At 40.8% G+C, this 17,719-nt stretch overlaps 1 protein-coding gene across 1 annotated transcript; it reads right to left on the bottom strand.

The window, feature by feature from the left end:
- Window positions 1–7,473: 7,473 nt before the first annotated feature.
- Window positions 7,474–17,484, bottom strand: LOC121397546 (protein Mis18-beta-like). The gene is made up of 5 exons (XM_041574368.1): window positions 17,148–17,484; window positions 14,287–14,353; window positions 11,628–11,750; window positions 10,732–10,813; window positions 7,474–7,776 (listed from the first exon to the last, which is right to left on the bottom strand). Exons 1-5 carry the CDS (start codon window positions 17,338–17,340, stop codon window positions 7,684–7,686), a joined length of 558 nt encoding a protein of 185 aa, XP_041430302.1. The 5' UTR covers window positions 17,341–17,484; the 3' UTR covers window positions 7,474–7,683.
- Window positions 17,485–17,719: the final 235 nt, after the last annotated feature.

A 17,719-nucleotide genomic window follows, 5' to 3' on the forward strand; every position in this document is an offset into this window, starting at 1 on the left:
TTACAAGTGCAGGGCAACAGTACATTATGTTTTCATTACTTTAGGACACTAATTTTTTTTTTGGTGTTACTGTTCCTTTAATCGTGGGTATGTTTATGTACTAGGTGTTATTGTCAAGAAAATAAAATTAAAAAAAAATCAGATCTATCTGGATCCTGTTGGATTGTTAGCATTGCTTGGCTGTATAGTGTGCACGCTCAGCTGATAGGAGGCTGCTTAAAGGAATACTATACCCCCAAAATTAATACTTGAGCAACAGTTTATAGCATATTAAGTGGTATATTAAAGAATCTTACCAAACTGGAATATAGATTTAAGTAAATATTGCCCTTTACATCTCTTGCCTTGAACCACCATTTTGTGATGGTCTGTGTGCTGCCTCAGAGATCAGCTGACCAGATATACTGCGTATATATATTATAAAAATTGTTTATTTACATGAAGCAGGGTTTTACAAATTAGCTGTTTTATGCAATATCTTTTTATAGACCTACATTGTTTGAGTTTTCCTTTAATGCTTCCTGCACTGGGCACATGAAAAGCCACATATCAGCCAAGGAGGCTTCATAGTCACAAATCCCTGTTCATACATAATTCTACCCTTGGGCTGGATTTATCTAAGGTCAATATGGTCTGTCCTGAACTGCTATAGTACTTTATATCCTCAACAAAAGAAGTCTGCTAAAATACATTCAAACTGGGGGGCATCAATGTTAGAGCACAAGTCACATGATTGGGGGCAGCTGGGAAACTGACAATATGTCTATTTCAAAATTGAATATAAAAAAAAATCTGTTTGCTCTTTTGAGAAATGGATTTCCGTGCAGAATTCTGCTGGAGCAGCTCTATTAACTGATGTGTTTTGCAAAAAAACTGTTTTCCCATGACAGTATCCCTTTAAGCTATTCGTTGAATACCGACTATACGGGAGTGCCGGGTGCATCACTGAACTGCAAGAGAATCTGGGGAGTGTTGCTGTAACTCTAGAACGTAGGAAGTGCTATTTAGACATATGTATATAAAATATATATCTACACAGTATATTTTTTTAGTATTCGTAATGTGATAACGCATGACTAAATTGTGACGTTACTTCTATAACCAATATATGCATTTATCCGATAAAGCAATAGGAATTCTCCAGATTTTGTTATGAATGTACTATAGGCAGTTGTAAGTGATGGTGGAGATGGCTGCTCCATGTATGTGGAAACATACATCTTGTTGTAACTCTGTACCTCACTGCTCCAGAGTCTGGAGGAGGAATTACAAATCTACACAATGTAGTAATTGTGTAGTAAAACTGGATGAGTTAAGGTTACTATTGATATTAAGAAAGCATTTAGGTGGCTGTTAATCCTTTGAGGACAATGGTATATGGGGATGTTTTAATGGCTGCAACTCTAAAGGTGGCCATACGGGGCAGATAAAACTGCCGATATCGGTCGTTTGGACCAATTTGACAGCTTATCTGCCCGTGTATGGGGGCTTCCGACAGGTCTTCCCGATCGATATCTGGCCACGATATCGATCGGGAATGTTGGATTTTTACCCGACCCGTCGGAGCCGCTTGGCGCATCGTAATTCGATCATACGGCCGAACGCTCGAATTACCCCCGATATAGCCATGCAGTTTAGTGGCATATCGGGGAAAGATCCGCTCGTTTGGCGATGTCGCCAAACGAGCGGATCTTTGAGTCTATGGCCAGCTTAAGGGCTGCCAATGAATCTGTTCATCTGTCAGATCTGTTCCCCATTGGGCTGATTGTGGAAAAGGACTGGCTTTGTTTTTGTTTAAATTCATACGGAATAGAATGGGAAGTGGCTGACAGTGTTTAAAGGAGAAGGAAAGATACAAAAGCAGTTTATTGCCAATAGATTAGCCACAATAGTGCAAGTTATAACACTACATTTATTCTGCAGAATGCTTTATCATACCTGAGTAAACCGCTCTAGAAGTGTTCTCTATTTGTTTAGGATTGCAACTGCCATGTTGGGCTTGGTGTGAAATCATTTCCTGCCTGAGTCTCCCCCTGCTCCTTCAAATTACAGCAGGAAGGGGAGGAGGGGGAGAGGAGCAAACTGAGCATGCTCAAGCCCTAGCCCTGGAGGTTTAAGCTGAAAACAGGAAGTCTGATACAGAAGCCCATGAGTACACAAGAGAAGGAAAGAAATGTGGTGTTTCTTTTGACAGAGGACTCAGAGCAGCATTACTTTGAGGGTTTACTGGTGTATTTATATAGACCTTTCTGATAAAGCTGACTTATGCTGAGCATACATGTTTTTTTAATTAAAGGAGACATAAGATATCAAATCCCCAGTCCTTTAGGCAATTATGTATAATAGTACATGGTACTGGTCTCACACTGGACTAAAAATGAATATCATCTTTAGAAATAGCCCCATTATTGGAGCTCCCTATAGTTATGCTATGGTCCCTATGTTTCAAATGAGGGGTGGGCGTGTCTTAATGGTGCCTGCCAAAAGCACAGTAGGAGGGAAAGTAGCCAATCACAGCCCAGTAGTCACACAAGCACAGATAGGCTATAGTTCCCTATCAGGTCAGTCCAGCTGCTGATTGGTTGCTATCCTACAGTGCTGACGACTCCCCTGCACAGCCTGGGAAAAGAGGCAGTAGGAAGTGGAACAGATGGGCGGGACTAGTAGGGTTTTTGCTAAAGTTTTCAATGAATGAGCCAAAAACACTACTTTTTTTTTTTTTTTTAGCACTTTCCTTCTATAGTTAAGAGTATAATGCACTGGAACATTTGTTTTTCACGCAATATGTCTCCTTTAAGAAAACAAATTTTTTTTATTTCTATTTACGAGGCGAAGGAATGGCTTTGTTTATACAGAGCTCATTATTCCAGAGCCAAAAATTCTGTTACTGTTTTCTAAAAGAACAAAGAAATGTTATTGAGGAAAAGGCATACATACTGCTTTAAGTACTAAAACGACTTGTTCTAGTGATGTACCACAATCAGCATCTTTTTAAAGTTAAATTTTCACAATTTCTGTGTTTTTTTTTCTCCATGCAGTGGTCAATGGCTCACTGATAGTCAGACAAATAATTGATAGGGAATTGGGATTAGAGGCTTGAAATGCTGGGACACACAAGTCCAATTTTTAATGTTTACATTAAAAAAAAAAAACTAAACAGAACAACCTCCTCAAAAACACTCGCAATAATTGTATTTCAAATCAACCCGCAGGCATTTGCCTTGTCTCTGAATAACTTGTGTACGGGTTTATTTGGGAAATCCCCCTGACACTACTGTACAGTAATACTTTTACACCTATAGGAGGGTGGATCGAGCCTAAGGTTTTGGTGCTGTTAGTTATAACTCTGATACCTGTAGAGATCCAGTGTTTATTTCTAGTCATAACGTGGATCAGAAATCAATATTCGCAGTTGGTGAATACTTTCCCTTATTTTCAAGTAGGGATGCACCGAATCCAGGATTTGGTTCAGGATTCAGCCTTTTTCAGCAGGATTCCGCCGAAACCGTCTGCCCGGCCAAACCAAATCTGAATTTGCATATGCAAATTAGGAATGGGGAGTGAAATCATGGGGCCTTTGTCACAAAACAAGGAAGTAAAAAATGTTTTCCCACCCCTAATTTGCATATGCAAATTAGGGTTCGGTATTCAGCCGAATCCTCCGTGAAGGATTCGGGGGTTGGGCCGAATCCAAAATAGTGGATTCGGTGCATCCCTACCAGGATTTGGTTCGGGATTCGGCCGAAACCTTCTGCCAGGCCGAACCGAATTTGCATATGCAAATTAGGAATGGGGACTGAAATCTGGTGACATTTTGTCACAAAACAAGGAAGTAAAAAATGTTTTCCCCTTCCCACCCCTAATTTGCATATGCATTCGTGAAGGATTCTGGCGGGTTTGGCCGAATCCAAAATAGTGGATTCGGTGCATCCCTACCAGGATTCTGTTCGGGATTCGGCCGAATCCTTTTGTCCGGCCAAACCCAAATTTGCATATGCAAATTAGGGGCGGGAGGGAAATTGTGTGTTTTTTGTCACAGAACAAGGAAGTAAAAAATAACAGGCGGTTTAAAAAATAAAAAACTATTGGTATCGACGTTTCCTTTATCAAAGAGGATCAAAACATCGATACCAATAAAGTTTTTTATTTTTTAAAAAAAACAAAACAGAGTGCGACAGCATTTCTTATACATTACTTCTGTTTGCGCCAGGGCATCATCCCCCTTAGTATGTGCAGCAGTCTTACGGACTATACATATATATATATTTTTTTTAAATTGTTTTAACCAACGTGTATGGGTCATAGACGGCCTTCTGTTTTATTTGACCAACCCTGTATTTAGCAAAGACTCCTCGTGCATCTGATGGGCGCCAGAAATATCCTCAAAAGTCAGCCTGTGTATTAGAGTTAAAGGGGTTGTTCACCTTTAAATTAACTTTTAGTATGATGTAGAGAGTGATATTCCGAGACGATTTGCAATTGGTTTTAATTTCTTATTGCTTGTGGTTTTTGAGTAATTAAGCTTTTTATTCAGCCGCTCTCCAGTTTGCAATTTCAGACATCTTGTTGCTAGGGTCCAAATTCCCCTAGCAACCATGCACTGATTTGAATAAGAGACTGGAATATGAATAGGAGAGGCCTGAATAGAAAGAGTAATAACAAGTAGCAGTTACAATAAGGGGGTTACTTACCAAAGTCCAAATTTACCTCATTTGTATTAAAGTCCGACCAACTCCGAATTGCCAGTTGTACACTATTTATCATTAAAAAAAGCTTGCTAAAATCGGTTTGGGGAAAAAAAACGTATTTCCCGCCAAAAAGTCCTATTTTCCTGCCAAAATGTGAAAAAATATCGGATTTTTGGCTAAAACTAAGCGCAGACCATGATATTGAATTGGGACCTTTGCCATTGACTTCTACAGGACCCCGACAGCTTGGAGATGGTGGATTTTCGGATTCTGACTTTCAGCCTCGGGGTATAATAAATTCCGGGGGGGGGGGGGGGAAAATCGGATTTTAATTTTTTTGGTAAATTTTTGTATACGTTGCTTGATAAATAACCCCCTAAATGTGGAGCCTTACAGAGTATTTGTATTTTAGATGGGGTCAGTGACCCCCATTTGGAAGCTGGAAAGAGTCTAAAAAAGAAGGCAAATAATTAAAGAACTGTAAAAAAATAAATAATAAAGACCAACTGTAAAGTTGCTTAGAATTGGCCATTCTATAACATACTAAAAGTTAAATTAAAGGTGAACCACCCCTTTAACGTCTCTAGGTGAACAGCAGTTGTATATTGAATGATTCTCCGTTTGTTCGTTGCAGAGGAATAACGTTCTGTAATTCCTGGGATTTAGCAAACATTTATAGTCTCAGTATCGGCTACAAAACAACTTACATTTTTAATTGCATCAAGTTGACTGCGCTGAACCACTTTAGGCGGCAGTAGCGCTTGTTGCAGCGCAATTCTACCAGTCTGGGGCCTCCGTGTATTCCAAGGCAGCTTGCTTATTATCTATGCACATTTGTTGATCTGGGAGGACAAATAAAGTGTTTTAACCAATAAAAAAACAAGTACCAGTCCTGTCATGATTGTAGAAACTTTGTTAAAAATGGTTGTGAAAAAAAAATTTGCATTTGTGTTAAAATGTTAAGCAATAAACAGCACGGGCTGAAACGCACTGAAAACTCAACTGTTGTCCAGATGTTTTATTTCACATAGGAAATTCATGAAAGCTGCTTAGTGCAAAATCCATGTTGAGGTTATACCCCAAAAAAAACCCTAACCCCGAGCTGATTTTGCTGCACAATGACCTAAAGTTTTACATGTACATACTATAGATATACCCTAACATCAAAAATTCAGAGAGAAAAATTTGGGAAGGTTTGCCTTAACACACAACATCAGCAGTTCTCATGAGCATAAAGGAATTTTTATGGTGTAGTTTTTATTTATCAATGACACTGCAAATAATTCTCTACCATATACAATTTCATTCCTGAACCAACAAGTATATATTTTTTCAGTCATTTTACCTTGTCGTGTGCTTTCAGGAAGAGGCAGCACTTCAGGATGGAACTGCTTTCAGACAAGCTATCGTTTCTCTAACTTTATGTAACTAAAGGAGTCGCAGCAGGACTTGGATATATAATATTGAGTACTTTTCTTATATCTGCCGGGAAGCTGTTACCTTCCCACTGGTCTGTTGTTAGGCTGCTGGGTAGTGATGTGCGGGTCAGGTTTTTCCCCTAACCCGCCCTCCCTCAGCCCGCATCCGACTTCCTTTTATATACTCGCCCCGCCAATGACGTCACAAAAGGGGCGGAGTGAGCAGGCGATGGAAGCTAGCATTTGAAGGTGGCAGGTGGGGAGAGCAGGAGAAGAGCTCACCCCACACCTGCAAAGAGGAGTGCGAGATCGGACCAGCCCGCACATCACTACTGCTGGGGGAGGAGGGGGGTGACCACTCCAACTTGCAGTACAGCAGTAAAGAGTGACTGAAGTTTATCAGAGCACAAGTCACATGACTGAGGACACCTGGGAAATTGACAATATAGGGCAGATTGATCAAAGGTCGAATTTAGAGTTCATGGGAGTTTTTTTTAACCCATAAACTTGAATCAAATTCAAATAGTTTTTTCTCCCCCATAGGCTAAAACAGCAATTCGGCAGGTTTAAGGTGGCAAATAGTCTAATTTTTAAAGGTCCAGTACATGATAAAATTCTAGAGCTGGAGCATCACTATTAACAGTTATCCAGTGACAGTATCCCTTTAATAATGGCAGCGTAAAAGCACTTAGACACCTGAATGTCCAAAATCTCATTCCTAAACCAACGGAATTAATATAAGTTTGGTCATCCCTCTGCTTCTGTAATTTCCTCGACTCACCTAGGAAGGTTTTCCACTAGATTTTGGATTAGTGGGATTTGCTTCAATTCAGGCACAAGAACATTAGTGCGACTGGGATGTTTCACATCAGTCAAATTCACAGTTATCCAGTTCTATAAAGTACTTTTAACCCATTCAATTTAACTTAGGAGCAGATTTATCAAAGGTCGAGCTGGATTTTGGAATGAAAAAAATTCTAATTTCGAGCTATTTTTTGTGTACTTCGGGAATAGTCCAAATTCGATTCAAATTTGAAAAAAAATCCGAAAATTCTAAATTTATCATGTACATTCTCTTTAAAAATTCAACTTCCACCATTCGCCATCTAAAACCTAGCCTGTGGGGGACGTCCTAGAACCTATTTGGAGTCAATTGGTGGACTATGAAAAATCAAAAAACAATTTTGGGAAAAACTACAAATTGAATTCGATCGAATGCACTATTCCTTCAATTCGTACGATTCGAATTCGGCTAAAAACGAACCTATTCGACCAAAAAAAACTTCGACTTAATTTCGGTTGGTCTTTTTGAATTCTGAAGTTTTTGCAATTCGAAATTCAACCCTTGATAAATATGCCTCTTAGTGTGGCTCAAAGTTCTATTGGGCATTTGCTTGGCCTTTAATTGAGTCTGAGAAGAGCATAATACACATAGACACCTGTCAATAATGAGGCATTCATTATAATGTACTAGCGCTAGTAATTTGGGTCAGGCAGCTGTACTAAAGGAACGTTATGAAGTCTCCTCCATCAATAGCACGGCTGGTGTTTGTGTGGGTGACAGGCATCTGACCAGGTCATAAACAGGCCCCGGTATTTTTCTCTTGCTGTAGAAGTTGTTGAGATATTAGTTCCATTTTGAGGTGCAGCTGCACCAGTTGTGTCTTCAGCTGAAAAACAAAAACATCCTAGTTAATTGCCAATTATTTTAATCACCACTGGGAATCCATAAAGCAAATAGAATAGGAAATTGTACCTCTCGAGATATAAATATATAATTCAAGTATACTAGAGTAGGCCCATCAGAATCGGATTAAACCTGAAGGCAAGGGAAATGACGGACAAAAGCTCGTCTTTTGCAGAACTGCAACTAAAGGGTTAATTGCCTTTGCCATCTCACCTGGCACTTAGAGGGTTAAACATGTTCTGCTAAAGACAAGTCACACCATGCTGGTAAGGAGCTTCCAGGAATTTAAGATGCATAAGTAAGTCACTAACTACCAACTTGGCCTGTGTATCAGGTTAAAACAATGCCCACCCTAGTCTGTATCTGAACAGGTTTCACTTTAGGCCCCCATACACGGGCCAATATTAGATGCCAACAGATTAAGTGGGCGGCTTATTGGGCAGTGTACAGGGCCCTTCAATGGCCTTCCCGGATTGAAAGACTGACAGATATCGATCTCCCATGTTTAAAGGAATTGTTCAGTATAAAAATAAAAAAACTGGGTAAATTGATAGCCTGTGCAAAATAAAAAATGTTTCTAATATAGTTAGTTAGCCAAAAATGTCATGTATAAAGGCTGGAGTGACTGGATGTCTAACATAATAGCCAGAACACTACTTCCTGCTTTGCAGCTCTCTTGGTTTCCACTGATTGGTTACCAGGCAGTAACCAGAGACTTGAGGGGGGGCCACATGGGTCATAACTGTTGCTCTTGAATCTGAGCTGAATGCTGAGGATCAATTGCAAACTCACTGAACAGTTATGTCCCATGTGCCCCTTTAAAATCTGATAACTAACTGAGCTGAAAAGCAGGAAGTAGTTCTGGCTATTATGTTAGACATCCAGTCACTCCAGCCTTTATACATTACATTTTTGGCTAACTAACTATATTAGAAACATTTTGTATTTTGCACAGTCTGTCTATTTACCCAGTTTTTATTTTACACTGAACTGTTAAAAATCCTGTTGGATGGAGGGTCGGTCCTTGATCTGACCGGCTGTATTCTCCTCCGACTGTTAGGCCTTATGGCCCACGATTGTATGAGCCAGATATTAGCCACCTCTCTCAGGCAGAGAACCACTTGTTTGGCGAGGTCACGTAATAAGCTTTGTCTGTATGGCCAACTTTAGACATTTAGCTTTCATGGCAGAAGATCTCATTGATGGATCATACAGTCACTCAGTCTGTAGGGGGCACTGGTGATCCAATTTCTGCAGATTACTCATAGTATTCTACTTAGTGGTCATTAAAAAAACATAAATTGTAACAAATACAAGTAATTCCTCTTTCCAACAAGCCTGCCCTCTTCTGCTTTCATAAGGTGAGGGTCACGGTGGTACAATGGACACAAGTCCAGTATACTGTTCTACTGCTGAGTTATAATAGTGCTCAATCTGTACAGCATCTTCTGAAACTTTACTGAAAACCAGTGCAGGCATGGGATTTGTTATCCCGAATACTTTGAACAGGAGGTATTCCAGATAAGGGATCTTTCTGTAGTTTGGGTCTCCATACCTTAAAGGAGAATTCAACCGATTTGTAAAAAACCCGTGTAACCCCCACCCCAGGTAGACCCCCCTCCCCCCAGGCTAACAACCCCCCGGGGAAATTCCACATACGTTATACGTACCCCTCAGCGCCGATTCTTCCAGCGAAGTTCCACGCGTCCATTTTGCGGCTCCTCGGTAAGCTGACTGGGAGATTGGCAATTTCCGTGTAATTCCACGCATGTGCAGTTGTCGAAAACTGGCAAATTGCTCCAACTGCGCATGCGCAGAAATACCGATCTCCCAGAAGCCAGAAGATGGATGCGTGCAACTCCGCTGGAAGAATCTGCGCCGAGGGGTAAGTATGGAGTATTTCCCCGAGGGCCAGTTAACCTGGGGGGAGGAGGGAGGTGTACCTGGGGTGGAGGGTACTCGTTTTTTTACAAATGGGTTGAATTCTCCTTTAAATCTGCGCAAATCATTTAAATATTAAGGGACAGATATATTAAGGGTTGAATTAAAAAACATGTTATGGTCAAAACTGTCAAATTCAACTATCTGGAAGTATCCAAATTCGATTCGAGTTTTTTTTTTTAAAAAAAAAAATCGAATTTGATTTTCGAGATTCATCAAACTCTGGCCCTTTGAGAATTCAACTATTTGCCACCTAAAACCTGACAAATTGCTGTATAAGCCAATGGGAGAGGTGCAGGGATCATTTTGGAGATGTTTGCAGTAGTGATGTGCGGGTCGCCCTCCACCCACGCCGACTTCTTTTTATATACCCGCTGATGACGTCACAAAAGGGGCGGGGCGAGCAGGCGTGCGTCTATAAAAGTTCAACTTGGAAGCCGGCATTTGTTAGGTTGCTGGTGCGGGTTGAAGCTCTTCTCACTGCTCTCCCCGCCGGCGACCCGGAAAGGGGGGTGCGAGGTCGGCCCAAACGCACCCCGATCCGCAGGTATCAGGCTGGCCCGCACGTCACTAGTTTGCAGCCTTCCTGACATTTGAGGTTTTTTTTCGGAGAAAGAACTGGAAATCGAGTTTGATCGAATTCTTAATGAATTTGATTCCAGTTTTTGTGTCGTTGATTATTCGATTTTATTAATAATTTGATTTTATTAATAAAATAAATTAATACATTTGGCCAGGTCGAATTTCGAATTCAAGGAAGTAAAAAAAAAAAAAAATGAATTCAAAATTCGACCCTTGATAAATGTGCCTCTAAATAAACTAAATAGAGCCTAATAAAGTTTTGCCTCCAATAAGGATCAATTTTATCATAGTTGGGCCCAAATAGAAGGCACTGTGTTATTATTAGATAAAAAAAGGGAAACATTTGATTTCCATAGAACGCATCTCATCCATTTTGTTTCCATTAGTTTCCTTTTAATATACACTTAATACATACTTGTGCTATGTCCTCATCAAGGCTTGGAAATTCAAAATGCATTTCATTTCCTGGGACCAGAGAGCTGCATTTTAGTTTGTAGCTGAAAGGAAAGAAAAGTCATCATCTTACAGTATTTGTACCATAGTGTAACTCGCTCATTTTGCATTGAATAAATAGATCTCCAGTAAACAAAAAGCCCAAATCACTTATTAAAGGGATACTCTCATGGGAAAAAAAATTTTTTCAAGATGAATCAGTTAATAGTGCTGCTCCAGCAGAATTCTGCACTGAAATCCTTTTCTCAAAAGAGCAAACAGATTTTTTATATTCAATTTTGAAATCTGACATGGGGCTAGACATATTGTCAATTTCCCAGCTGCCCCAAGTCATGTGACTTGTGCTCTGATAAACTTCAATCACTCTTTACTGCTGTACTGCAAGTTGGAGTGATATCACCCCCTCCCTTTTCCCCCCCCAGCAGCCAAACAAAAGAACAATGGGAAGGTAACCAGATAGCAGCTCCCTAACACAAGAGAACAGCTGCCTGGTAGATCTAAGAACAACACTCAATAGTAAAAATCCATGTCCCACTGAGGCACATTCAGTTACATTGAGAAGGAAAAACAAGGAAAAACAGCAGCCTGCCAGAAAGCATTTCTCTCCTAAAGTGCAGGCACAAGTCACATGACATGGGGCAGCTGGGAAATTGACAATATGTCTAGCCCCATGTCAGATTTCAAAATTGAATATAAAAAAATCTGTTTGCTCTTTTGAGAAATGGATTTCAGTGCAGAATTCTGCTGGAGCAGCACTATTAACTGATGTGTTTTGAAAAAAACATGTTTTCCGACAACAGGATCCCTTTAAGAATAGGTACAGGGCATTGTTTTAGTCCCATTTTCTCTTTAACTCACCAGAGAATATGTTCTTTGAGGAGACAGAATAATCCTCTGAGGAAGGCATAAGCTCTAGGCGCAGAATAAAGGTTGAAGCCAATGTTGGTCCCACAGGAACGACAGACTAAAGAGTAATAAGCACTGGAAGAAATAATTCATGAGATGAAGGTTTGGTCAGCCCATTTTAAAATAAACTATTAAAGAGATACTGAAATCAGAAAATAACCTTTTTATTATCCAACATAACATCATCTTTGAATACTATTTATAATTTTGCCATACAAGTATTCGCCCGATGCTTTTACATTACCTTTCTTACCCCCATGTTCCTCTATGAAGAGGCTGCCATATTTGTGCAGCAGGAGTCCATTAGCATTAGAAACTCTAACTGACAGGTTAAGAAGGGACAGTCAGGTTGGCAAAACTGTCAGGTTTAAGAAACTTCAAGTGACAATTACTTACTAAGGCAGAACGATCGGCGAAAAACGATCAACGTGACCTATAGGTAACTTTTGATGTAGATTAATATTTTGAAAAGAAAATGTTTAGTGTCAGTATCACTTTAAAGGAACAGTAACAACAAAAAATGAATGTGTATTAAAGGAGAACTAACCTTCTCCATAGCTTCCAGGCATTGCCCCCCCCCTCACCTCTCCACAATGTGCTTTAGTGCAAGAAAAAAAAAACCTTTTAAAAACAATTCTGACCCTTAAATGCAGAGAAGAGCAGCAGAGCTCCTGGTCACCATCTTCTGGAATTCTTCGTACATTCTACGGGTCTCTTTGCTGTGACAAAGCCTGCCGGACCATGTGCAGTTGGACCAAGACAGGAATTGGCTTCAACTGAGAATGTGCAAATCAATGTTGACACCTGAAGACTATGCGTAGATCTGCAAGATGGCGACGGGGAGCTCTGCTTCTCTGCTTTTAAAGGAGAACTAAAACCTAACTAAAGAAGTAGCTAGAAATGTTGTACATTATGTTTTGTGCTTCTGTATCAGCCCAAGGCAACCACAGCCCTTTAGCAGTAAAGATCTGTGTCTCCAAAGATGCCCCAGTAGCTCTCCATCTTCTTTTCTGCTGATTCACTGCACATGCTCTGTGCTGCTGTCACTTACTGAGCTTAGGGACCCACTCACAATATACAGTACACATAGAATAGAAATGTCACAGTATAAGGCATTAGCAACGAAATGACGTCACGCTGGCGAATTTGTGCTAGCGTTGGCCGCTTTGCGCTTTAGTGAATTTGCCCATGGTGCCCGTCACCTTCAGAAAAAAGGTTTTCTATCATGTTAGTACACTTTACTTACACTATATTTATTGATAATGATAGTTCCCTTCAGTCTTGGAATTACACAATCCCAGCAAGCAGACAGGAGCCATTTATTTTGTGGACACTGCTATTAAGACAAATTGTTTATCACCCCAAAATCTTGTGTATGGACCAGAATTGGGGGCCTAATGCCCATGCACAGAGCCCTACACAATTATAGAATGTGAGGAGTGGAGTGACACGTAGCAATTGCTGAATAGAAAGTGAAAGTAATTGACTGCCCCACCAGGGCAGGTAATATTTGATTGACAGCTTGGAATTTTAAACACCTTTATAACAGTGTATTAAAACAATGTTTAAATTAGATTCCATGTTTAAAGGGCATGTAGAGGCAAAAAATAAATAAAATCCCATTTTTACTTTCTTAAATGAAAAGGAAATCTATCTCCAATATACTTTAATTAAAAAATGTCTACCGTTTTTATAAGAAACCTGACTGTATGCAGTGAAATTCTCCCTTCATTTACTGCTGTGGATAGGAATTGTCAGACGGTCCCTAACGGCTCTGCAGGGAAACAATCATACTTATGAACAGCAGGGGGAGCCCCCGCCTTACTTCCCAGCCATGCAGAACTCAAGCAGCTTTGTTTGTTTCCCTGTAGTGCAGTTGGCGACTGTATAGATTTTATTTTTGCCTTTACATCCCCTTTACTGTTTCCAACTCCAGCTGCAGGGACAAAGATCATGGAGCCAGATTTAAACAGATAAACTGGGATTTTATTTGGAAGATTATTTTGCTGCAGCCACTGGTTCTGGAGAGTTTGAGAAAGTTAGTATTAAACAATACAAAAACTATAAAATTCACATTAGATTACATGACAACACAGGGCCCAGTGCAGTCTGTATATTATGATTATTAATCAGTCTGTATCGGCTTCCGGCAGATATTATTTGACTTGTGCTGATAATTTCTGACAATTCTTAAGCAGCCCAGACCACACTGAGCATGTGCACAGTCTTGGCCTTGCAAAGATGTTTAACAAAGTTACAAGATAGGGACCCCCTGTGGCCAACTTTGAAAGCATAAATCATTTGTTTGATTAGGCTTGTGGTGCAGTAAGTTCATGTTTATGTTTAGTGTACAAAATACAGCATTTCTAGCCTTATTCTATTTTAGACTTTACTTTGCTTTAAGGTTCAAAGGACTTTTATTATAAAGCTTTAATAAAGGAAGAGGTTGAATTTCAAATGGCATGGGTCTTGGGCAGCTTATACCCTCCCAGAGAGCCGCATGTGTGACTGACTCAGCCTAAGCAACGTCCATTAGAGTGCATTCATTTCCGAACTCAGGTCTAACCTACCTAAAGCCCTAGTCTATGCAGGATTTAATACACATACTCACCAGCCTTTCAGGTTACCTTCTACCACAAAAAGTACTGATTCTCCAACATTTAAATCTTCCGTGACTCCTAAAAAAAGTACATTATGTTCAGTACATAAGCAATAGCCTTGTCTATTCCAGTATATCATTAGCTGAAAAAAAAAAGGGCTGGACATACATATTGATTCATTAAAACAGGCAAAAAGTAAGGTTATGACTATATAAGAAAAGGGGCTGAAATTTGATAAAACTAATTAGGCAGAGTGGCTGGTTTGCTCACGGATCAATAGTTGCAGCCGCTTCATGAGTGCAAAGGGTTAAAGGAACAGTAACACCAAAAAATGAAAGTCTTTTAAAGTAATGAAAATATGTAGTGTTGGCTTGCACTGCTAAAACTGGTGTGTTTGCTTCAGAAACACTACTATAGTTCATATAAACAAGCTGCTGTGTAGCCATGGGGGCAGCCATTCAAGCACAGGATACACAGTAGATAACAGATAAGTACTACTATAGTTTATATAAACAAGCTGCTGTGTAGCCATGGGGCAGCTTCAGCAGTAGTTAACAGAAAGCACAAGTTATAAACAAGCTGCTGTGTAGATGGCAGCATTCAAGCAGATCAAGTAGAACAGTACATATATAGTTTATATAAACAAGCTGCTGTGTAGCCATGGGAACAGCCATTCAAGCACAGTCAGTAGATACAACTAGTAGTTATATAAAAAGCTGTGTGTAGCCATGGGAGCATTCAGCCAGATGCACAGTAGATAACGATAGTAATTAGTTTATATAAACAAGCTGCTGTGTAGCCATGGGGGCAGCCATTCAAGCACAGGATACACAGTAGATAGCAGATAAGACTACTATAGTTATATAAAAGCTACTGTGTAGCATGGACACCTTAGACAGGATAACAGTATAGATAATACTATATAGTTATATAACAAGCTGCTGTGTAGCCATGGGGGCAGCCATTCAAGCACAGGATAGCACAGTAGATAACAGATAAGTACTACTATAGTTTATATAAACAAGCTGCTGTGTAGCCATGGGGGCAGCCATTCAAGCACAGGATACACAGTAGATACAGATAAGTACTACTATAGTTTATATAAACAAGCTGCTGTGTAGCCATGGGGGCAGCCATTCAAGCACAGAATAGCACAGTAGATAACAGATAAGTACTACTATAGTTTATATAAACAAGCTGCTGTGTAGCCATGGGGGCAGCCATTCAAGCACAGAATGCACAGTAGATAACAGATAAGTATTACTATAGTTTATATAAACAAGCTGCTGTGTAGCCATGAGGGCAGCCATTCAAGCACAGGATACACAGTAGATAACAGATAAGTACTACTATAGTTTATATAAATAAGCTGCTGTGTAGCCATGGGGGCAGCCATTCAAGCACAGAATGCACAGTAGATAACAGATAAGTATTACTATAGTTTATATAAACAAGCTGCTGTGTAGCCATGGGGGCAGCCATTCAAGCACAGGATACACAGTAGATAGCAGATAAGTACTACTATAGTTTATATAAATAAGCTGCTGTGTAGCCATGGGGCAGCCATTCAAGCACAGAACACGTGATACGATAAGTATACTATAGTTATTAACTGCGTTACCTGGGCGCCATTCAGCACAGGACACAGTAGATAACAGATAAGTACTACTATAGTTTATATAAACAAGCTCTGTGTAGCCATGGGGCAGCCATTCAAGCACAGGATACACAGTAGATAACAGATAAGTACTACTATAGTTTATATAAACAAGCTGCTGTGTAGCCATGGGGCAGCCATTCAAGCACAGGATACACAGTAGATAACAGATAAGTACTACTATAGTTTATATAAACAAGCTGCTGTGTAGCCATGGGGGCAGCCATTCAAGCACAGGATACACAGTAGATAACTGATAAGTACTACTATAGTTTATATAAACAAGCTGCTGTGTAGCAATAGCGGAAATTGAAAAAAGTATACATGCCACAGGTTAAATAGTGGATAACAGATAACACAACTATGAGCCTTTTCTCCTTTGAATGGCTGCCCCCTTTGCAACACTATCTTCTCCCACACGCGTCTTCTTCCTGCTGTGAACGGCGTTTTGGCGCATGTGCAGTAGGAGCATTTCGCCGGTACGGATCTACTGCGCATGAGCCAAAAGTCACGAAGTTTTCCGATTTCACTTTGTGACTTTTGCCGCATGCGCAGTAGATCCGTACCGGTAAATGTTCGTACTGCGCATGCGCCAGAAGAAGCAGGAAGAAGACGCGCGTGGGAGAAGATGGCGACTGTGAACTCCGTAGACTGGACCTGCGCAGAGGGGTGATAAGTTAGGGGCATTTGCCCAGGGGGGACAGGTAGGCCAGGGGGGAGGAGGGGCAACACAGGGGAGAGGTTTTGCGTCCAGGGAGTTTCCTTCTCCTTTAAGCATTCTCACATTTTCCAACGACTTTCCTCAATTTCAGACAATTTTGGGGCAAAAATCTACTGACCACCAAAATGTCTATAGGGTGACCTTTTTTCACCAATATTTACTGAAACTGTATATGTATTAGGCCTTATGGGGTCCCTATACTTCCTGGCCCCCCTCTGTAGTTACAACACTGGTGACGGCGAATCTGTCCCATTTTACGTCAAGGAAAAATGTTCAAATCAGCTAACATTTTGGGGCTACTTTTGAAGTGACTCTTGGTTAGTTTTGGGGCTGGTTTTGAAAATTAGACCTGGCAACCCTGGTACTGCCGCCTGCAGCCTTATACAAATAGAATGTAAGTATATAATAAAGGGCAGGAGTGTGGGCAGGCGCAGTAACCCATGGCAACCAATGAAAGAGCTGAGCAGTAAGTGTAAGGCAGGGGCAGGACTCACGCAGGCAGGCGATGGCGCCCAGGCTTTCCTCGTCCCCACAGACACTGAGCGAGTCCCCCAGCACCGAGTAGCACTTGTTACACAGGAATAGAACACAACCCTCCGCTCGGCCCCAACTGACGTTCAACTTTCCATGGGATCTGTCTGAGGTCTGTTCTAAACCCACCGTGCTCTCCTCACAAGCCCCCTGCATTCTCTCCACACTATGTGTAAACCTAAAGCTCCCCGCCACACTTTCAATTGGGATCTATAGTGACGTTTATGAACGCTACGCTCTAATTGGTCAACTGCTAACTCCTCATTGGCTCACAGGCCACGCCAATCAAGACGCCTCCCTTCAGCGTTGTGACGGGGAATGTCTCACCATAATAAAACTCTGTGAGACGGCTGGAAGCCTATACATAAGCGTTTCTTCCCAGCCAATCAGAGGGATGCGCCCGCGGCATCCAATCGGAATCGAAATTAGTAGGTGATGGCTGATTGGCTGGAAATGACACACCGCGAGCCAATGATGGAGCGGAGAAGCTGTGTTTTGAGTGGAAGCCGTTAGCTGTGTTTGCGCGCGTATATTC

Source organism: Xenopus laevis, chromosome 8S (genome assembly GCF_017654675.1).
Source record: "Xenopus laevis strain J_2021 chromosome 8S, Xenopus_laevis_v10.1, whole genome shotgun sequence".
In the NCBI taxonomy this organism is placed as follows: Eukaryota; Metazoa; Chordata; class Amphibia; order Anura; family Pipidae; genus Xenopus; species Xenopus laevis.